At 48.1% G+C, this 22,822-nt stretch overlaps 1 protein-coding gene across 1 annotated transcript in view; it reads left to right on the top strand.

Moving 5' to 3' along the window:
- ASMTL (acetylserotonin O-methyltransferase like) overlaps positions 1-22,822 on the top strand; it is a 296,820-nt gene that overhangs the window by 262,175 nt on the left and 11,823 nt on the right. Inside the window, exon 13 of the mRNA XM_085622689.1 lies at positions 14,399-14,521. Coding sequence (XP_085478815.1) covers positions 14,399-14,521 — 123 coding nt within the window. The remainder of the gene's footprint in view (positions 1-14,398; positions 14,522-22,822) is intronic.

The following is a 22,822-nucleotide window of genomic DNA, read 5'->3' as shown; positions in this document are numbered from 1 at the left end:
CAGGACCCTGGAGCTTGAGCTCTACCCTTTTGGGTGGTTTATTTGATTAAAATTGGATTTTTTGGATAAATAGTGTTTTCATTCGACGTCTAGAGCCTTTGTCAACTACTGCCTGCAATCTGGAGCAGTTTTGGCCCACTCTTAGCATGGCTTTGTTCGATAACTGCCCTGAGTGTGGGAGGAAAAAGGCCAAGACTGACCCACATGATGTTTGTATCCTCTGCTTGTCGTCCTCACATGTCCCAGCTACATGTGCCATCTGTAAAACCTTTTCAAAAAGGACCCTGAGGGACAGGGAGAAGATTCGCCTTCAGGGACAGGAGCAGCAGAGGACCGGTGGGACTTCGGGGCATGGAGGGTCTCATTCTCCCTCCTCCGCCCATGCTTCAGCCCCTGGAGGGACCTCCGGGCAGAGCAGGGAGCAGAAACGGCGCCTACCGGCTGGTAGGTCGCGTTCGACGTCGAAGGCGACGACGTCGACGGCGAGGGAGAAGGCACCGGTATGTTCGCCGTCGATCCAGGGCTCTGGGTCGCGGCAGCCTCGGCGTTCGACGTCGAGAGAGGGGCCGGCGAGACCCGGGACCGGGTCGCCGTCGCAGGTGTCGCGGTCGACGTCGACACCCCATCGACGTCGTACCGAGCCCCATGGAAGACTTCACTCGCCACCTTCGCCGTCGACCCACGGCTCGACGCTGACTGAGTCGACGCCGAGATCCCGGCGCCCGCCGTCCAGGCGGAGAAGGTCGCCGTCGAGGCACAGGTCGCCTTCGAGGCACAGGTCGCCTTCGAGGCACAGGTCGCCGTCGAGGCACAGGTCGCCGTCGAGGCACAGGTCGCCGTCGAGGCACAGGTCGCCGTCGAGGCACAGGTCGCCGTCGAGGCACCGGACGTCGACGTCGAGACACCAGCGTTCGACGTCGAAGCACCAGAAGGCGACGTCGAGGCAGAAGTCGACGCCGCGGCGACGGCGGTCGAGGCATCGGTCGACGTCGAGGAGGCATGGTTCGACGTCGAGGAGGCATGGTTCGACGTCGAGAGGACACTCGACTGCGAGACGGCGTTCGACGTCGAGGGCGAAGAGACGCCGGACGAGGTCGACGTACAGTTCGCCGTCACGGACATCGGGGAACACGTCCTCAGTGATTACGATCTCCAGTCGGGGATTGGGGAGACGCGGACGTTCCCCGTCGGTGGCTTCCACGCGGGACAGGCCCGCCAAGAAGAGAAGAGTGGCCGAGAGCCCGGACAGTTCTGGTGCGGGCTCTCCTGCAAGGAGTGATGGGGCTTCGGAACATCTGTCCCCGCTGCGTCCTCAGCAGCCGCCTCTGCCTCCTGCGCCCGCTCTTCCACCGGCTCCTCCACCGGCGCCTGCTCTGCCTCCTCCTCCTCCTCCTCCTCCTCCCCCTCCTCCGCTGCCTCTGCCCGTGCCTCAGCGGCCTGCATCTCCACCGCAGCCACCGCCTCCGCCCCCGAGGGCTCCTCACAGGCAGAGATCTCGCTCTCGCCGGCGATCACGGAGTAGGCGCAGATCGTCCACTCGCTCTGGACATGGACGACGGAGGTATCGGTCTCGTTCCAGAGGCTCGAGGGGCACGAACTCTTCTGGGACTGGACGGTTTTCTCCCTCACTGTCGGAGACGCCTCCTGCCCGCGTCTCGCCGGTGGATGACATTGCCACGTTCCAGGAGGTGCTGATGAGAGGGGCGGCGAAGTTGGGGATATCAGTCACAACCCCTATTCCCACTACTTCTGTGATCTTTGAAATTTTGCATAAGGCTCATCTGTCGCGCCCCCTCCTCCCATTGGTTCCGGGGTTGGAGGAACCTGCAATGGAGGTGTTCTTGACACCGGCCGTGGTGAAACCGGCGCCCTCGAGACTGCTGAAAAAGTACAGGGCTCCTGACTCGGACCCGGCGTTCCTCAGGGTGGATCCTCCACCGGACTCTGTTATCGTGGCGGCGGCTCGTAAACAACACTCTACGACGCCTTCGTCCACGGCTCCTCCGGATAAGGAGAGTCGCAAAATGGACTCCTTGGGGAGGAGGATGTGCTCCACGTCGGCCACTACGATGAAGGCCGCTAGCGCCTCCGCTCTGTTGGGTCGCTATGACAGGTCCCTTTGGGACTCCCTGCAACAGTTCGCTGCCTCCCTGCCTAGAGATAAGAGGGAGGACTTTCAGGAGGTGCTGAACGAGGGCATGATGGTCTCTAATCAGATCATCAGTGCGGCGGGGGATGTGTCGTTGCTGGCGGCCCATGGGTACTGCCACGGCATACACATGAGGAGGCATTCCTGGCTGCGGCTGACACCGCTCAAGCCTGAAGCGCAGCAGAAGATCGCCAATTTACCGTTCTCTGGCACGACGCTGTTCGGGTCGCATGCGGATGACGAGATGGCCCGCATGAAGGCTGAGGCGGAAACCCTGAAGGCGGTGGGGCTGGAGAGGCCCAAGGAGCAGAGGAGGTCCTTCCGATCCTCGGGCAGGCGCTACGCCAAGCAGAGGGGTCAAGGGCGTCAGTCGGGCCACCAACAACAGCCCCAGCAACAACAGCAGTTCCCGAGGCAGTCCTTTCAGAAGCGCCAGAGGGGCAGAGGACAGCATCAGTCCTCGTCGGGGAACAAAGGCCCGGCCGGGTCGAAGCCCTGAAAAGTTACTTCCCCCTCATCCGTTACCCGCTCCGGTGGGGGGAAGTATTCAACACTACCTGGCAGAGTGGAGGACAATAACGCAGGACAAGTGGGTGCTGAATATTGTTTGCAATGGTTACTGTCTTCGTTTCACCAGCCCGCCTCCACAGATTCCACCAGTGCGCTCCTCCTACATGGTGAGGGAGCTCCAGCGGGAGGCGGACGTTCTGTTAAAAAAGAGGGCGATAGAAGCGGTTCCTTTGAAGCAAAAAGGAAGAGGTCTCTACTCATGGTTCTTTCTCGTAAGAAAAAAGGACAAGAACGAGTTCAGGCCTATTCTGGATCTGCGTCAAGCAAACAAGTGGATCCGCAGAGAAAAGTTCCGTATGTTGTCCCTGCATCAGATTTACCCTCAGTTGCATCGAGGAGACTGGCTGTGCGCCATAGATCTGCAGGACGCTTACTTTCATGTGCCGATCGCACCAAAGCATCGCAAGTTCCTGAGGTTTCTGGTAGGCAACAACCATTACCAGTATTCAGTACTCCCGTTTGGCCTGAAGTCTGCACCACGGACGTTCTCCAAGTGCATGGCAGTGGTCGCGGCACACCTGCGGAAGACCAAGGTGTTTGTGTATCCATACCTGGACGATTGGTTGATCAAAGCGTCCACTTACCAAGAAGCCCAGTGCCATTTCAACAGGACGGCGGCATTGCTTCATCGACTGGGGCTGCACATCAACATGACGAAGTCAGTGCCGGTCCCTGTGCAGTGTCTCCAGTACTTGGGGGCTTCGGTCAATACTTTGACCGCAAGCGTGTGTCCTTCGGAGGAGAGACGCTTATCGACCCGTGGGAAGGCTCGGCATCTCATCTCAGCCCGCTCTCCTACGGTGAGGACGGTGTCTTCCTTACTGGGGTCGATGGCTTCTTGCATCTTTCTCATCCCCAATGCACGTCTGCATATGAGGCCCCTACAGGAATGTCTGGAGGATCAATGGGACCAGAGGCGGGGGCGTTGGGAGGACAAGATCCAGTTGTCTCAACACGCTCGGCAGTCTCTGAAATGGTGGTGTGCCCCAGGGAATGTCTGCAAGGGGACTCCTTTTCACAAGGATATTCCGGTCCAGACCATAGTCACCGATGCGTCTCTCCAGGGCTGGGGAGCGCATTCGGGCCCTCTTCAGATTCAGGGGATATGGTCGCAGATGGAGACGACTTACCATATCAACTTTTTGGAACTCAGAGCGGTACACTTGGCCTTGAAGGCGTTCCATCCCTCCTTCAGGACGAACTCCCTGCTGGTTCAGACGGACAATACTACGACCATGTATTACCTCAACAAGCAGGGGGGCTCACGTTCACGCACCCTGTCTCGGGAGGCACAGGCGATCTGGAACTGGCTGGTGGCCAGGAACCTGACGATCACGGCGACCCATCTGCCGGGGGTGCAGAATGCCCAAGCTGACGCGCTCAGCAGGCTCGTTCAAGAGAACCACGAGTGGGTGCTAAACGACGATGTGCTAAGAGACGTCTTCGCAGAGTGGGGCACTCCGGATATAGATCTGTTCGCTACGGCAGAAAACAGCAAATGCCGCGACTTCGCGTCCAGGTACTACCAACCAGGGACGCTGGGGAATGCCCTATGGACCAGCTGGTCCAACAGCTTTCTCTACGCCTTTCCACCCATTCCCCTGATCCCGGCGGTGCTGATCAAGCTGTCGCAATCCAGAGCCAGAATGATCCTGATTGCTCCGGAGTGGCCGAGGCAATGGTGGTTCACCGACCTTCTTCACCTGTCTGTTCTGCCACACAGACGCCTGCCGTGTCGGCCGGACCTTCTCACGAAGTTCGGAGGACAGATGGTTCACCCCAATCTCTCGTCCTTGAGTTTGGCAGCATGGCTCCTGAGCTAGTACAGTATGGACACTTGAACCTACCTCAGGACTGTATGGAGATCTTGAAAGAGGCGAAGAGACCGTCTACGAGGACTTCTTACGCCTATAAGTGGAAGAGATTCTGCTTATGGTGCAAGGCAAAGGACTTTGACCCTACATCCTGTAAAGAAGATGTTGTTTTGCCTTATCTGCTGCAGTTAGCTCAATCTGGGCTTAATTTTCAGTCTATTAAGGTTCATCTCGCAGCTCTGACTGCTTATAGGAAAGGCCCTTCTCAAACCTCATTTTTTTCAAATCCCTGTGATTAAGGATTTTTTGGAGGGTTTGCGTAAGGTGTTTCCCCCTGTTAGAAGACCTTCTCCACCATGGGAATTGAATGTGGTGTTATCTAGATTGATGAGGGAGCCTTTTGAGCCTATCCATAAGGCTTCGTTGCAGCATTTGTCTTGGAAGGCTCCCTTCCTTGTGGCCATTACATCGGCCAGGAGGGTGAGTGAGATTCAGGCTCTGTGTTGTCAAGAGCCGTATACTGTTTTCCATGCTTCTAAAGTAGTGATGCGTACCCATCCTAAATTTTTGCCTAAGGTGATATCAGATTTCCATGTAAATCAAATGATAACTTTGCCTACGTTTTTTCAGCATCCTTCCTCTCCGGCGGAGAGGTCTCTGCATTCACTTGATGTACGTAGGGTACTGAAATTCTACCTGGATAAGACAAAAGATATCCGCAGGTCGGATCAACTGTTTGTTAATTATGGTTCGGTAAGAACTGGTTTAGCTGCCTCAAAACAGTCCATTTCCAGATGGATTGTTTCCTGTATTCAGCTTTGTTACCAAAAAGCTAATAAAACATTGGGGGGTAAGCCTACGGCACATTCGACTAGAGGCAAGGCTGCTACTACAGCTTTGCTTAGGAATGTTCCCATTGCTGACATTTGTAAGGCTGCCACCTGGAAGTCGGTCCATACGTTTACTAAGCATTACTGCCTGGATTCTGATGCTAGGGCAGATGCGCAGGTTGGACAGGCTTCGCTGAGGAATTTGTTTGCACAGTGATTTGTTGGTGGTTGGGCTTACTCCACCGCTGCTTGTTGGTTGGGATGGGCTTGCCATTCTATTCATAGATTGACTATACACAGAGATCCCCTACTACAGAAGGAGTAGTTTCTTACCTGTAACTCCAGTTCTGTAGTAGGGGTATCTCTGTTATAGTCATAAGCGACCCTCCCTCCTCCCCGGTGGAGTAACCTGATAGTATCAGGCCTGTTGTTATACACCTTCAAAAAGAACTGAAAGTAACTTGTGTTGGCTGTGCATCCTGGGATACCGGGGGTCTCTGGAGAGTTTCTTAAAGGCACGGTATCCCTTTAGCAGACACATAATGACAGCCTATAGGGCTTGTCTGTCCACCCCTTCCTCTCTATTGTTTAAAGGGATTTTGGTGAAGGGAGTGTGTGGTAATAAAGGAGGATGTCAGATGTGAATAAAAATGACATTTAAACTTTATTTTGGCTTTTGTGTTCACTTCAGAGGAAGTGCTGGCCAGTGCAGCCTTGTTGTGATTAGGCTGTATTATTTTGTCTGTCTCTTAAGTGTCTTTGCAGGTTTGCAAATGCGGGACAGCTTAAGAGATATTTTTGATTGCTCCGGGGTCCCCGCACATGGGCGGGGATTATTCATAGATTATGACTATAACAGAGATACCCCTACTACAGAACTGGAGTTACAGGTAAGAAACTACTCCTTCCCCTTCCTAAAAACCGATTAGCCCGCAATTGGAATCAGATTGACCTCGATTCCCTCTCGCTCGCTTTGGCCTCCTCTGCCCCGGACCTTAATGATCTTCCTCTTGAATCCCAGTCCGAGATCTTCAGCACCTGGCTTTCTTCTTCCTGTGACCTAGTTGCCCCGCTTAGTAAGATCAAAGCGGTTCGTCCTTACGACGCACACAAATGGTTCTCTCCAGAGCTAAAAGCCCTTAAACTCGACCTTAGGCGGTCGGAACGCCACTGGAGACGGAACTACAGCTCTTCCCTGCGCGCTAAATACAAATCACTCCTCACTGAATATAAAAAGGCGATCCTTGCGGCTAAAACTTCATATTTCACTGAGAGAGTGGCTCTCGCCGCTAATAAACCTCGGGAAATCTTCTCCCTGGTCCACAATCTCGCCACTTCTGATCGCTCCACCCCAGTCTTCTCCCCTCACAGTCCCTCGGCTCCTCACTCAATGACTTCTTTATAGACAAGATTCTGAAGATCAAAGCCAACATTCCTATCGTGTCTCAACCCTGCCCTATTCATCTCCTTCCCCCTCCCCTTTCCTCTTTTGCCCTTTTCCCTCCCATCTCCCTTGAATTATTTTTTAAACTCCTAGCCAAAGTCAGGTCTGGTTCTCCCGCGGACTGCGCGCCGGCTCGTATTCTCAAAACTCTCTTCACTAACTGCCCTGCCCCTCCTCTTGCTCTTCTTAATTCTTCTTTGGCTTCTGGTTCTGTTCCCTCTTCCTTTAAATCTGCTATAGTTTTCCCTATCTTAAAAAAAACTGGTCTGGATCCCTCTCTTCTTTCTAATTTTCGTCCTATTTCTCTCCTTCCCTATCTTGGTAAGATTCTTGAAGCCTACGTTACCTCTTGCCTGTCCACCTACGTCGAGGAGAATGGTCTATTGGCATCCCATCAGGCGGGTTTCCGCCCGGGCCACTCCACGGAGGCGGTGGTTCTCGCGGTTTCGGATGAACTTAAGGGGAAAGCTGATCTTAATCTTCCCCAAGCCCTGGTCCTCCTCGACTTGTCCGCTGCGTTTGACACGGTCGACCACTCCATTCTTCTTGACCGTGTCAGATCAGCTGGCATTCGGGGCGCGGCCTTTTCTTGGCTTGCGTCCTTTCTTCGGGAGAGGTCCCAGGCGGTTCATCTTTCTGGCTTTTCTGCCCCTTCCCGTCCAGTCACTTGTGGTGTCCCCCAGGGTTCCTCCCTTTCCCCCCTTCTTTTCAATCTTTATATCCAACCCCTTATCACTTCTCTTCTGGAGCTGGGGGTCTCTGTGTACAACTACGCAGATGACCTTCAGCTCATTTTTGATTTGTCTTCCTCCCCTGATTCTCTTCCTAAGTTTTGTTCCACTTTAGTTTTTATTTCTGAGTGGATGAGTGCCAATCATTTGAAGCTTAATCCGGACAAGATGGAACTTGTCCTCACTGGTGGCCCCTCCAATCCTTGGTCTCCTTTACATTGGCCCCTCTCTTTCGGTCCGCCCCCTCTGCCTGTCCCCTCTGTCCGTACCCTTGGCATCAAAGTTAGTCATGACCTTTCAATGCATAGTCAGATCAGTTCTGTCGTATCCTCCTGTTTTTTGTCCCTCCGTCTCATCCGGAAGATTTCACGGTTCTTTTCCACCGACGCACTTAAAACCATAGTCTTGGCCCTTGTCACCTCTCGCCTCGACTATGGGAATGGCCTGTATGTGGGCATCCCCGCTTTCGAATCCCGCAGACTTCAGGCCATTCAAAATCAAGCTGCCCGTCTCATCCTTTCCCTTCCTAAATCCTCTCACATCACACCTGCGCTCAAGACCCTTCACTGGCTTCCTGTTCACTTTAGATCCTTTTTTAAATTGGCCTGTGTAGCTTTTCAGGCTCACTCCCGTTCTGCTCCCTCTTTTATTACGTCTCTCATTTCTTCTTATGTCCCCTGTCGTACTCTTCGCTCTTCTTCTTTGTCTCTTTTGCGCATCCCCAGTTTTCGCAAGTCCAGAATGGGGGGCACACGGTTCTCAGTCCTGGCCCCTCAGCTCTGGAACAGTCTTCCTCTTTCTATTCGTTCTATTCCCATCTACTCTCACTTCCGCAAGGCCCTTAAAACTTTTCTTTTCTCTCAGGCGTTCCCCTCCTAGTCCCCGGGATGTTCTTTGTGAGTTCTGATCAGCGCCAGGAAGCCGCTTGGCCGCAGTGCGCTTTACTAAATACTTTTTTCATTTCATAATATAGCCCCGGGCCCCCAATACCTCACAGTTCTGATACTCCTGATCCTTCAATTCCGAAATAGCCAGGATTCGTCCGCTTTCCTCTGCAACAGCGACCGCGGCATCTTCTTCTCCCCTCGCCGCTTCCTTCTCCAGCGTGAATGCTGCAGTCGCACTCCCTGTGCTGACACTGCCCACCGCGCTCACTCCGCGAGAGAGAGCGCCGCGTAGACGCCCGCGTGTCACAAACCCCCGGCCTCGCCTCCACTCCAATGCGGCCCAGAAGCAGCGCGGGAGATCCGGCAAAAACTCCCAATGCATCTCAGCTCCCCATCAGCGCGTCAGCGCATCAGGTATTCAAAGTAATTTTCTCTCCGTAATTTTTATTCTAGCTTACTCATCCTACCACAGCTAGAACATAACTCCTGGAGCGGAAGGGCTACCGGCGTCGGCCTGCGACCGCTCAACTCACGGCCGCCATGTTCTCCTCCTCTAGTTTAGCAAATAACTGATATGTTGTGTTATGTTATGTTAAGCATACTGCTAGCCTTGGGTATCCCGGGACTAAATAATCAAATCCAAGAGTGAGGAAAAAAAGGATCAGAAAAATCAACTTATGGGACAAGCCTAGTCTTAAGTCCCTTTCTAAAAGAAAGTGATATTTTGCAGCATTTAGTCGTACAAGCAATGCATTCAACTCCTTTGCAGCAAGGACTCTAAATAAATGACTACCAGACCTACGCTTTTTAAAATGGTAGATTGAAGCCAGGTGTACGTCTGAGGAGCCATGGCTGCGTAATGGACAGTAACATCCAACTTCTGCTTGTAAGGGAGCAGGTCACAATGAGTGAGGCATAGGCTCTCAGATAGAACCATTTTATGAATATAGAAACATTGAAAATCTCTCAAAACCAGGCACATCTGGGTCCTTCTTGGTAAGGGTTCCATAGTCTGTGCTAGAAAGCCCTAAAAGTAAGGCTTTCTAGTAGTCTAGCTGAGAGTAATGCTTTGAACCACTGTTCTCCAACTGGAAACAAATAATGGTTGAAAGGTTTTAGCAAGTAGCATCGAGTTGTACAAGCAGGAGGAAGTGATTCTATTAATGCATACGCTAAAAGAAAATTGTCAATAATTAATGAAGGGTTTTGGCCATCATAACTGGAGTAGGTGGGATTCCAAGCCACCATTCTATGGACCACACCTCTGAAGAGCTTCTCAGATTAAAAAGTACATTTTTTCCTGAATGTAACTTCATTGCATTGTGGGACATCCTGGAAGACACAGCTGTCAACTAAGATTTTAGGTGTTCTTTGCTAGATCCTCTGGGATCTTTGTGAGGAAGGGCCAGCTGTGTTATCTTTATAAGGCATTAAAGTGAAGCCAAATAATCTAAGTCAAAAGGCAAGAAAAGCAACATAGATGCTAAACAGTGGCTTACCTAATGATGATCCCTGTGATATACCCTGCTTCACTGGTACAAGTTCAGACTGTAACAGAGGTATTTTATCTGCTTGACTTCTGTCATCCAAATAAGGTCTGATCCAGGCCAGGGTATTGCCTATGATACTTGCTTTGTAAAGCTTCAAAAGCAAGATGTCTTGTTAAACTGTATTGAAAGCTGTAGAGGGACCTAATACACTTAAAGCGGCCCTGCTGCCTTTGTCCAGAATCCATCGTATCTCATCAGTGATAGACTGAAGCTCTGTTTCTGACTAAACCCTGAATTTATTAATAAAATTAATCTGGAGCCCATTCTCATGTTTCTCAAGGATTTTAATGGGGACGGGAAGCATTAAAATGGGACAGCAATTAGCTAAAGACCTTATGGTGTGTTGCTGGGTTCCTTTAATATAGGAGTAACCACTGCTTGCTGCCACACCTGAGGGGCAGATATTGGCGATAAGGATGTGTTGCATAATGGGGTCAAGGCAATATGAAATTTGGTGTATTACTAGGTGCAAAATCTGTAACAGACAGTCTTCCTACGGGGGATCAGATGTCACTGAGGAAAGCAATGATCTTGCATTCTTGAGGGTTTAAAAGATCAACCTCAGATAAACACATTTCTATGTACTTGATTGAATTAGATTTGTTTATGAGTATCAAAATATGAATTAAACGAAGCTTTAGCGGTAAAAGCCTGATAGAGTAATCAATTTGTACTCCAAAAGAAATCTGCTATCCTGCTGTACTGCTCCTCTTAAGAGCGATGTAGTATCTTATCACAAGTGAGATATATCAATGATTTAACAATACTAAACAGCTCTGTTGCTGAATTTAAAGCATTTATTATTTTAGGTCGATAACATTCTGCTTTGGCTTTAACAATAAGTGTTTTTTGTGGTAGTGTGATACCGAATATATGTTTCTTTTTGATTTTATGCCTTACGCCAATGACATTCTCAAATTTTGCAGGCACATTTTACTTTTGCAAGTTTTTCTGAGAACCAAGTTGATGATGGTCTTTAACAACAGGAAATTGTTTGTTTGAGTGGTGCTAGCATATGCAGTTTGTCTGAGAACCAGAGCTCGTCCTGCCAGTATAGAGCATGCATGGTAATTTATTTAATAAGACATCAAATGTGATTTTATGCCACGCTCATCCCAACTAGGAGCTAGTAAAGTGAATTTTATAATTCTGCTCATCTGTGATATAATCGGAGAAAATAGTTCTGTTATCAGACCATCTAATACTGGTGCTCTTTGCAGTAAATGTTACTACTAGAGAAGAACATTTGGTCTAAAGCGTGAGCTCCCGCATTGGTAAAAAGTTGACAAAATGGATGAGTCCCATTGAGATGCCTTTTTTGATTAAAAAAAAAATCATGTATCTGGCAGTTCGGGGCAATCCTTCCAAATATTGAAATACCTCAACCTTCAGAAAGTTGGCTGACTGGTGGAAAGGAGAAGATAGTTTAAAAGATCCAGACTCAACCTGATGTTGGTTCCTAGTGGCTGCTAAAGGAGGAGACTGGAATATGTAATCGATGGTGCGAGGGCCAGTTTGAATCACAAACGTTCTACCTATTCTGTGTCCTCCAGATTCATCTGGGAGATTGCCAAGGATTCTCATTACATCAGTGACAAGCCTCTCCCTCTTTTTAAGATCACAAATGTAAAAGCTTGCAGACCATTGTCACGCATAAATTCTGATAAAATATTTGGTAAAGTATTATCTAACAGATTGAATAAGTTGTTTGCTAGGACTATACATCAAGAACAATGTAGTTTCTTGCCAGATAGGATTACAGGATTAACGCAGGCCTGTTATGGAAGAATGGAAACACCACAATAACAATGATATGTACTGCCTCATTAGTCACAGAGAAGGCAATTGATACAATAGATTGGGCTCTAGATAACATGTGCTTTATAGATCGCCCATATAGCGAGGGTAAAGACAAATTTGGTACTATCTGATAGATGGAAGCTGGGCAGAAGCACAAGACAAGGCTGCCCTTTACCCCCACTGCTCCTCACATTAGCAATTGAACAACTTGCAGGCATTTTACACAAGCAGCTGCAGACTATGGCATAACAACAGGAAGGATTGATCATATCTTTTTGTATGCGGATGATATACTAAATAGACTAGTGGTTTCTGTTTGTGGCTAATACATGGAGTTGAACAATGTAGGCAGGTCTAAGGATATAAACTCAGTAGGGAGAAGCTGTTAATTTGCCCGTACGGAGTACAGGGCAGATGTGAAATGTAGACCAACTCAAAACACCAATAGAAATCACACATGGAACCATTTAGATAGCTAACAATGTTAATCACAGTGAATATTCTACAAAGTAGGAAATGTAATATCTTGAGAGTAATTGGGTCATTACATGAATGGTAGAATTTGGCTGACCGCCCCATTATTATTAGCAGGAAAGGGAGCATTGAATGAACGATTATACTTGTGAGGTTTCTATAATATGCTCCAAGACTCCATGGTTGTTGTCTCAACAGAGGATTCAGTGAAAGTAGACTAGATATTACATCGATTGATTGGGGGAGACAAGACAAATGGGGAGGTCTAATCATACTGAAGAGACACAAGAGGATGCAACTCCCACACATGGAAGACTGCTGGGTTGCATCCCAGTTACAAAGTGGTTTGCAGGAGACGGTTTCGATAACATATCACACTGAGTCCAAAAACTACTTCCTGGGAGGGATATAGAAGGATGTGAGCCCAAATCAACATGGCCGCACTCCATGGATCATGCAAGCAGCACCTTCAGACATTTGAAATCTGGAAAGGGCAGCAGGTGCACTGAAATCCAAGAGCACCCTTACATTGGCAGAGCCCAGGCATTTAGGAAAGCAAAGCGTGACACCTGGCTCAAGCACAGTCAGGCAAGTTTTAGAAAATACCAAAGGTGAAGTCAGGAAGATGATGCAGGAGGATGTCAAAAACACTGTACAAGGCAGCTCATTGAGAAGCAATAAAAGACCAAAGGTGCTCAGGAGAATGCAAGTGGCTAGTGTTGAGACTTTGAAACTGACGAACCAGGTGTGAATCAGAGCCTCAGCGTAACTTCCTGTGATTCTGGGTAAATTAATCATCTTGTGCCAAAAAGATAGGTGTAACATAATCTGGTTCTCTTGTAAAGCATTTTGATGTTCTCGGATTAAGCTGGTGCTGTATAAAACTTCAATAAAAAGTTTTTGATAGATACTGAACTGTAACAAAGTTAAAAGTACCAGAGCGTAAAGTAAAGAACAGTGGAATTTATTATGGAGGACCTGAGGGTATACCGACATTCCAGAAGTTACGGTAATTACATACCGGGCAGGGATTAGGAATTGGCAAGGTTAAGAAAGACCAATTTAAAAAGTTGGGCTTTCACCTGTGTACACAAGGCTGAGAATAGCGATATAGCAGCTGTTGTTTTGGAGCTACTGGCTACATAGCATGTTTACTGAATATTTCTCATTTTATTGCTGTTGAGTGACAGTGATAAAGAATTGTTTGGCATACAGTTGCCACCTCCTTGGCTTTCGCTAAAGTCAGGACCTGGGTGGAACCAGTTTGTGGCGCATGGGAAAGGTGAGGGACCTAGGCACATTGCAAGTCACTAACACAGATAGGCCACTGCTGCTCAACGGTTCTGAGAAGTTGTTATTCACACAAAAAACTAAAGAGTAAATGCTATGGAATTCATATTAAAAAATCTACCAGATATCAGTATAAAGGCAAATGTTGTTCTATTGATGCTCAGAACTGAAATTAATTCAGTCTTGTACCGTTTGTGATTTATGTGCGACGTTTGCTTAGGCAAAATCTAAGATGACACTGACTGCTATAACTGATTCAATACTGGGGCACACTCGGTCACACCTGTTGAGAGCTCCTGTTTGTCTACTGCTACCATGGAATATACTTTGATACATTTATATGAATATTTCTCCTTTAGGCAAATCCTTGTTGAGTTACCAATGTCGTTTTTTTTGCTAGGTTTCTATCCCTTTAAACCTCCACTCCTTCCCCTTGATGATTTAATTGGCATTTCAGTTATAACTGTCTTTTATCGCCGTTGCTTCGGCAAGAAGAGGTCACAATTCCAGTCTCCCTGCCCTCTGAAAGTGACAACGCCACCAGGTCCTTTCAGTTCAGGCAACCAGTGGATCTTTGGGTTTTTTTTTTTTAAGTCCCATATATTTGTATCAACTATGTTACAGAGTGCCATTTATCCGAGCCTACAGAGTATTAAAATGTTAAATCTCTGAATATCTTTGCTTACCAGTAAGAGATACATACCTATTGATTGTTACTCTAAGAATTGCAGATTTCTTTTGTCTTGTGTGACTGACACCATTCTGAGATTTTGCATTATACGAATTAACCTGCTTTGTTTTAACAATAATAAACCGTTATTAAAGTAATGTGATATTCTAAATGTCTGTGTTCTTACAGGTGATTTTTTAAAAGACAGCCTCCCTGTCGTGGAACTTTATATTCTTACAAGGGTTTTGCACGATTTGTCTGATGAAAATCTACACACGTTGTTAACCAGAATATCCACTATTAGTAAGCCAGGTAATAGATTTGTCTTTTCTTAATGTCTCTGATAGAATTGCCTGCTTAAACTATCTCTGGGTGTTCTCAAGATGCAAAAAGATTGTTTCATGGTACATATCTGTGAAATCTGAAAATTCAATTTCTTGTTTTAAGTTCTGCAAGGGTACGGTGTACAAAACATATGAAGATTTGAAAATATAAAAAATAATAAGAGAAATGTGTTAGTCAACCTTAGGCCAAAGAATTACTCCTGAGCTCTAGAGTGCAGAAAGTCCTATTGTGTGTGTCTGTATTTCCTTTTCCACAATCTAATCTTGTTTAAATATTGAAGCTTTGATCATTCCCTCTGCTACCTCTGCTTCAATATCTGTACTGTTTAATAAGCAGTCCTGGTGCGATCTTACCATTGGCTTGTTGGAGATGTAGCAGCGGTCCAATTAATGCATTTTAGAAGTGGCTTTGTTTTAAATTCCCAGTTAAATTACTATATGCAGTACAACAGTTGTAATCCGCTCAGCTTTACATGCACCAACTTCTGTTTTCAGTGTGAAAGAAAATGAATGCCCAAATGTCTACGTTGATAATCCTTTCACCAATTTAAACATTAGGAAATTATTTCCTGCATTCTGCTGGCTACACCAGAGACACCTGCACAGTCTTTTTGAGTGCCTTCACAATTCACTTCCGTTTTCCCGTGAGGCCAATTTTCCTGGACCTGTCGAACTCTGATGTCCGAAATCACTTATCCTGAAATCCAGATTCATGGGAGCAACGTGTGTGACACCTCTCTGAAACACTATCAGTCATGCACAAAATAATATGTTGGTTAGCAGTAGACCAGGGTTAAGGGGATGGAATAAGATAGAAAACAGCGACATTGGATATTGCCACACTGACTTGACATTCAGCTGAGCACTGCCTTCAACTGGATGAGCTTCTAATATCCTCTATCGCATATGAAATAGCTCCAGAAAATATTAATATCTTTGTTTTGAATTGGTGTCTCTCTGTTTCCAGGTCCACATTTCAGGCCCTCAATAGCACATAACCAAGGTTACGGATTCCCATATACAGGTTGTAGAAATCCTACCCAAATAAGGGAGTCCCCATCGTTGCTGTTTGAAAAAGACAGTGGTTATACCTTTGCCTCACCAGCATCCAGCTACAGGTCTATGATGCTGAAGCTCAGTTGCCTCCTCCACGTTGTCCTTCCGACCGCTGCTGCTTGGAGAGGATGTGGCATGACAGCCAGAGCTGCCGGCTTTGGAACTGGGCATCCAGGTTTGATTCTCGGTGTCGGCTCAACAACCTGTGATTCTGGGGAAATCACTTCATCTCTTCATGCTTACCAAAAATGAACAGCACCTTGATACCCTCACTGGTTATTAGCTGGGCACTACAAATCCTAGTGTTATTACTATTGACTGTTCTTAATGCCGGGTACCCTTGTTTGGTGACGTGTTGGTCAGAGCTTCTTGAGACCCTCCTACTGTTGTGGCCTTCCCAAGACATCTTATATTCACTGACTCCTCTGCCCACCTGTATTCAAGGAACTACACTCCTCACAGTTCTGGCTTCACTTCAGGAGTACTCAAAGCATTCTGTGATTGCCAGTGAATCTTTAGCGATACAGTCACCTTAATATCTAACTAGCACAATTCCTTTGTTCAAACTTTGGTGCCAAGTCAGCCTATAATCCAGTTCTCTGCCACTGGTTGTGACATAGACCTGATAATGGCAGTGCCGTGGGGGCGTGGCTAGCCGCAAACAAAAATGGCCACTAGCTAGAGCTCCGCCGGCTTGATCGAATATCCCCCAATATCCTGTAATTATCCTGAGCAACATAGCTGCCCACACGCCGTATGGTACAGGAGAGGTGGCCTGAAACGGATTCTACCCCCAAAAGCTGAAAGTGTGGAGGCTACAAAGTATTACGGCCTGCCACAAAGAATGGGTGCAGGCCTGGGCGGACGGGAAGATCGAGACAGCTGGAGGGGCGGTGGCTGCTAGCTGCGCGGCCTGCCCAAATAAAGTGAGTTGACCCCAGCAGTGGACTCCCCGCAGGTGCTGATAAGCAGACTGCGCTGCAATCGGTGGGGCCGATCAATGCGGTGAGTGGAGTAAGGAGCGGCCCGCGGCAGAGAGACTCCTACATTGGACACATCGGGACTACCCGGCCAGCTGGGAGAGTCACTGGGGAGTCCTGGGCTGGTGAAGCGGACGGCCCGAGACAAAGATCCATATGCTCTAAGCAGTGGTCCTACGCAGGTCAGGCGGGGCGCGGGCGAAGCCAACTGGGGGAGAATGGCGGCTCGGCCCCGCGATCCAACAAAATAAAATCGAGTGTGCACATCGGGAATAAGGAAACAAGCAGTGGGTGAATAACGAAGGTAGGTGCGGCTGGCAGGGCGGGAGCGCTATTGAGGCAACAACCGGGGTCTCAGACAGGAAGACTGACATGCACTGTAAGCGCTCTTGTGCAGGCGGCGGTGAGTACTGCTGGGACCTTTAGCACTCCTGGACCCCCTCTGGAGCTCCACACTAAGGCCCTCTCCCTCCTCGCCCTCTTTCACATTTGCACAAGGGGATCTCGCCTGAGCATGTGGCCAAAATAGTCATGATGGGAGGGAAAGGTCCCTGCAACACCCAGCAAACGAAGCTAGATAAATATGCACTACCCAGGAAGCAAACTAACACCGCGGATGCAGCAGCATGCAATACTATGACTACCGCTCGGGAGGCTGAAGGACCAACCCCGCAGGACATTATGGAAGCGATTCAGGGGGTACGAACAGACCTGGCAGGAAAAATAATCTCGGTTACCAGCGAGGTCTCACTGATAAGGGCAGACCTGAGAAATATCGGGTCCAAGGTAACAGAGATTGGAAATGTTTTTTTTTTTTTTTTTTTTTTTTTTTTAAACATGTTTTTTATTGCAACATTTTCAGCAAAATAACCATCGGGGCAACCGGCACCCCCTACAATCTCCGATCACACCCCTCAGTTTAGCAATGCACACAGCCATTTAGCCCACATCCCGGGGGCCGGGCGGCATATATAGACAGTTAAGCATAGTAACACAACTATCGCCTCATAGCGGTGCCTGGATCATGCCCCATGGGAGCCTCTGCTTTTCTGTCCAAACAGATTCATTCCCCCTCCAACTCAATATAACACTACCCTCCTACCTCAGGAACTCCCCCCCTCCCATCCCACCCCCCAACTGCTGCTGATGTGGACCCCTCCAGTGATCCCTAACTCTAAGTTGTGCCATCCGTCAGAGGTGACATCTATTTTCCTCAGCCTCAAGGAACTCCGTTCTCCTCGCGCTCCCGTTCCGCCCGCTCGAGCCGGCAATCCTGCAGGGCCTGCCCGATCAGCTCCCAAGCCCTTACCCATTCTAACCCCTTTTCATTGTCCGCCTTAATCGCTTGCCGCCGTCTAAACAGAGATTGAAAATGTGCCGAACATGCTGGGAGTGGACACAAAAATGCTCCAGAAACGTGCAAGAACTGATCACCAAGACAAGACAAATGGAGGTCAAGCTGGAGGATCAGGAAGGACGATCTCGCTGCAATAAACCACGCATTATTGGAGTACCGTATCGAGCAGAGGGCCCTGCTGTTGACCTTTTGTGGAAAACTTGGTGATGCAAATGCTCCAACCAAAGGGACTATCCAAGCATTTTCTGTGGAAAGGGAGCACAGAATCCCAGGCATAAGGCCACGACTGGGAGCCCCACCACACCCTATCATTGCCCGCATTTTTAACTATCAGGATCAAGGCGTTATTCTTGAGGCGACCCAAAAGGCCTCACCGCTCAAAATAGACAATGCTACTGTATCATTTTATCCCGATTTTACTACAAAAGTGCAGCAGGTGAAGAGAAAATTCATTGAGGCAAAAAAGCACTGCAGGCAAAAGGCATTACATACTCGATGCTCTTTCCATCCACTCTTCGAGTGACAGCAGAGGTTAAAGTGTGGAGATTTACCACCCCAGAAGAGGTGTGGGAATGGCTTGACGGATGGCGAGTGAAGGGAAGACAACAACGCAGAAACGGAGCCGCAAGCACAGCAGCAGAGTGCCAGACTGGGGCAGAAGGAGACTCCCCATGAGACACCCTTCAACAAGAAGACACGCAGGATAGCTCAAGGGACTGAGAAAACTGTGGGAGGATCGCTCATTAAAATGAACAATATGAACCTTGGAGTTAAGGAAATCAGAGACAGTACTCTTGCTACCGAAAAGTGGGACTACGCAAGAACACCGAAACAATAAATTAAGACTCGACGACAGATTGCATTGAGAAATATAGAAGACACAAACGTATCCACCGCAGTTATGTCACTAAGAATCATAAGAAACGTGGCAGCTCTAAGAAGGGGGACGATGGTTGATCCTGGTGGGCAAGTACTTGGCTAACGCCCTCCCAAAGTTCATAGGTTTAGTTATGGGGCGACAGGCGCTCTGCAAATTGGGTGGGTGGATAGTTAATAGTCCACAGTGCAGGGTAGCAGAGAGGGGGGAGTTTTTCTTGGAGCTTCAAATTGGTATGTTATAGTCAATGCATGAGCACAATACACACCAGGATAAGGGGAAGGGAAATCAGTTGGTCCACCACAACACAGGCATTTGCACAAGTGGTGATGAGATTTGTACAGATTGGGTGTATGAATAATGGCAACAATGACACTGAGGTCCCCTGACAGATACCATCAGGCGACACTGATGACACAAGCCCCCCCAGTGCAAGACTTAGTAATTATGACCTGGAACGTTAACGGCCTAGATAACAAAATTAAACAAACTATGGTGATGCAATATGTTTGACGGCATGCACCAGACATGGTGTTATTGCAAGAAACTCACCTGATGGGCAACACATGCAAAGCGCTCAATAGATTTGGTTACAAACTGCTGGCCCATGCTGGATTCACGACCGGGTCTCGAGGGGTGGGCATTCTAGTTAGGACGGCGCTTCCTCTGGTGCTCCAACAGACATGGCAGTATAGGTCAGGCAGATACACTGCACTTTCTGGGGTTTGGGAAGGCCGGGTTGTCAACCTATGCTGGTTGTGCATACCGCGCAAGTTGCATGCAGAAGTCCTGTCTGAGCTGAGCGCATTATTGTTAAAACTCCCGAAAGGAATACTAGTGATGGGCGGAGACCTGAATGCAGTGATAGACTCCACCATGGACAGACTGTCGAATGCAAGAAGTGAGGGAGGGGTAGATACACTAAAGACATTTATAGACGCACTGGGACAACTAGACATTTGGCTTGCACACAACCCTCTGTCTAGACAATATACCTACTTTTCGGCACCTCATCGTGGGTATTCCCGACTCGACTATATTCTCACACAACACAATTCAGCGGGTAGTTTCCCGGAGCAATACACAAGGCGCGAGGGATATCCAACCACTCCCCAGTGCAAGTGAGACTAATGGGCCCCATTAAGACAAATATCCTACTGCCTTGCATTGACCCTTGGCTTCTTAAAAACAAACAGATAAAAGATAAGATATGAGATCACACGCAGCATTACTTCAGTGATAATCTTGGGTGGGGGGGACTCACCAGTGGTGATCTGGGAGGCGCATAAAGCAGTTATGAGGGGACAGATGCAGACACTGGTGGGGAGAAAGAAAATAAACTTCAGTATGAAATGCTCGAAAAGGAGCTAGTGCAACTAGAAAAGAACCTTGTAACTTCGACAGAACCCCAGGCGTGGGTTGCCCACCGGATACTGCTAAAACAGGAGCTACGAGACATAGCAGAGGGGAAGGCTAGGGATTATGCAAAGGCAACCCAGCGGTGCATCTATGATATAGGAGATAAGGCCACAAAACTAATTGCATGGCTTGAGAAGAGAGACAGGGAGTGAAAATGGGTGTTGAGGGTGAAAAACCTGGAGGTGACCCCTATAGCTGTGGCATTTGCGTCCTACTATGAGCAGTTATATAAATCCACGACATCCTGTACGGAGTTTGACTGTGTATGACTCCTAACTGATGTACATCTCCCAACCCACACACAGAGGGACCGGGAGGATCTGGATAGCGGTATCTCGATGGAGAAGGTTTGTGGGGCAATAGGCTCACTGCAGTCAGGTAAGGCGACAGGGCCAAACAGCATACCAATTGATATTATACAAGGAAGTGACGACACTGTAAATTGAAAAAGTGCTATAAGAGGACCAGAGAGTGGCTTACAATAGGGGTCATCCCAAAACATGGTAAACCTTTGGAAGACTGCTCTTCATATAGGCCTAGCTCCCTGTTAAACGCAGAAGTGATGGTGCTGTCCAAGATTGTAGCAACCAAACTTACCAAAGTAATAACGGGATTGATCCATCTATCCAGATCAATCTGGTTTTATGCCCAGGAGAAGTACTAGCTGAATCTGAGGCGCCTGTCTGGAGTGCAGCACGTAGCACGGACCCACTTGAAGGAAGATGCCACACTACGGTCACTAGACGCCCGTATGGCATTCAACCGTATCGAATGGCAATATTTGTTTGCAGTGCTGGAGTGCTTCGGCCCTAATTTCTGTGCCTGGATTAAATTGCTATACACAGACCCACTGGCCAGGTTAAGAGTCAATGGGGTAGTCTCGAGACAAGTAAAGCTGCACAAAGGTACAAAGCAGGGATGCCAGCTCTCACCCATTCTGTTTGCTCTAGCGCTGGAGCCACTGGCATCATGGATTAGGAACGACCGGTTAATGAGGAATACCGGTTGGGGGAGAATAGGAAGAGAGGATTTTGCTTTACGCAGACTACATACTCCTATATGCTAGGAGGTCCCGTTCCATGATACACCGGATGTTGCACATATTTCAGCTATTCGGCAGCTACTCAGGGTACCAAATAAATTGGGACAATTGGGACAAATCATTTATATTTGTACTAGCAGGGGAGGCGCCTACACTGACAAGCATAGGGGAAGCACTACTTTTCAAAACGAAATTCAAGTATCTGGTAATGGTGATTTCTAACCCCCCAGCTTCATAGACTGTGGAATGATGTGACACATTGGTGAAAATTGCCACTCTCATTGATGGGGCGAGCTGCCATTTTTAAAATGATGGCGCTACCTCGCCTACTATATGTCCTACAGAACACCCCATAAACGATACCATTGGGATACTTCCAAAAGATAGACTTGGAGATACGACAGTTGCTTTGGGACGGGGTTTGCCCCAGAATAGCACTAAACAAGCTACAGAGAGGACCATATGACGGGGAAATTGCCGCCCCTGACATAAGTAAATATTACTGGGTGGCTTAATTAGTTACGCATAATGACTGGGTCTTTGCAGGGAGGGATGAACCGGCATATCGAGTAGACCACTGGGCGATGGGATCAAGAGGTTACCTAGGAGCCCTATATAGTAAAAAAGCATCAGGCAGACTGCCAGCACACACACAGACAACAGTGAGAATATGGAGAGAGGTGATTAAATTTCTAGGTTGGGAAGGTAGACTAACGGAACGCACTCCACTATGGGCCAGCAACCTTCTGAAGGAAGTGCGTGAATTAAAAGGATTCCGCGTATGGTCACTCCTGGGCATCAAGTATCTTGGGGACATTTGGAAAAAACAAAAAATGGTGGACTTTCAGGAAATGCAATTAGAATACCAAAGGCAGACACTGAAAACTTCCGCTACCTACTACTTAGACATGCTCTGAGGCCACATGTGAGTCAGGGAGAACAAATACAAGAGGCAGCTCCCCTTGAAGATAGAATATTGGCAGACCCAATACTGAATAAGGCAGCCTCCCTTATCTATATAAAAAATATAAAAAATACTCCAGATCCATTACTATCCCTTAAGGAAAAAGAGGAACAGATGTTGGGATACTAGATGATGATGACTGTATGGAAGTCACACAGAGCCCCAAGGAAGTGGCTATTAGGGGGCACTCCAGACTGATACAAATCAGAATAATACGTAGAGCCTATACCACTAGATCACTACTCTATGCAGTGGGCAAATGTGACTCCAACCAATGTGTGAGGGAATGTGGGGAGATAGGCACCTTTTTCCATTCAATATGGAATTGCCCAAGATAGCAGAGATTCGGCAGCTGTAGCTGTGATGTCCAGGGTGATGGGGCTGGAGGTTCTAATGGAGGCCCGGTGGCACCTTCTTTGTGTTACGGGAGAAACATGTTGGCCAAGACACACCAGACTTTGTTGATGCTAGCAGATATAGTTGCCAAACAAAATACTGACAGAGCATTGTGGAAGCCCTAACCACCAACAGTGAAGGAATGGGAGCAAGATCTAGACTGGTGTTGTGCAGCGGA

This window comes from Triturus cristatus, chromosome 8, assembly GCF_964204655.1.
Source record: "Triturus cristatus chromosome 8, aTriCri1.1, whole genome shotgun sequence".
Taxonomy (NCBI): domain Eukaryota; kingdom Metazoa; phylum Chordata; class Amphibia; order Caudata; family Salamandridae; genus Triturus; species Triturus cristatus.
The sequence above is the reverse complement of the archived record's forward strand: the minus strand, read 5'-3'. Positions and strand labels throughout refer to the sequence as shown.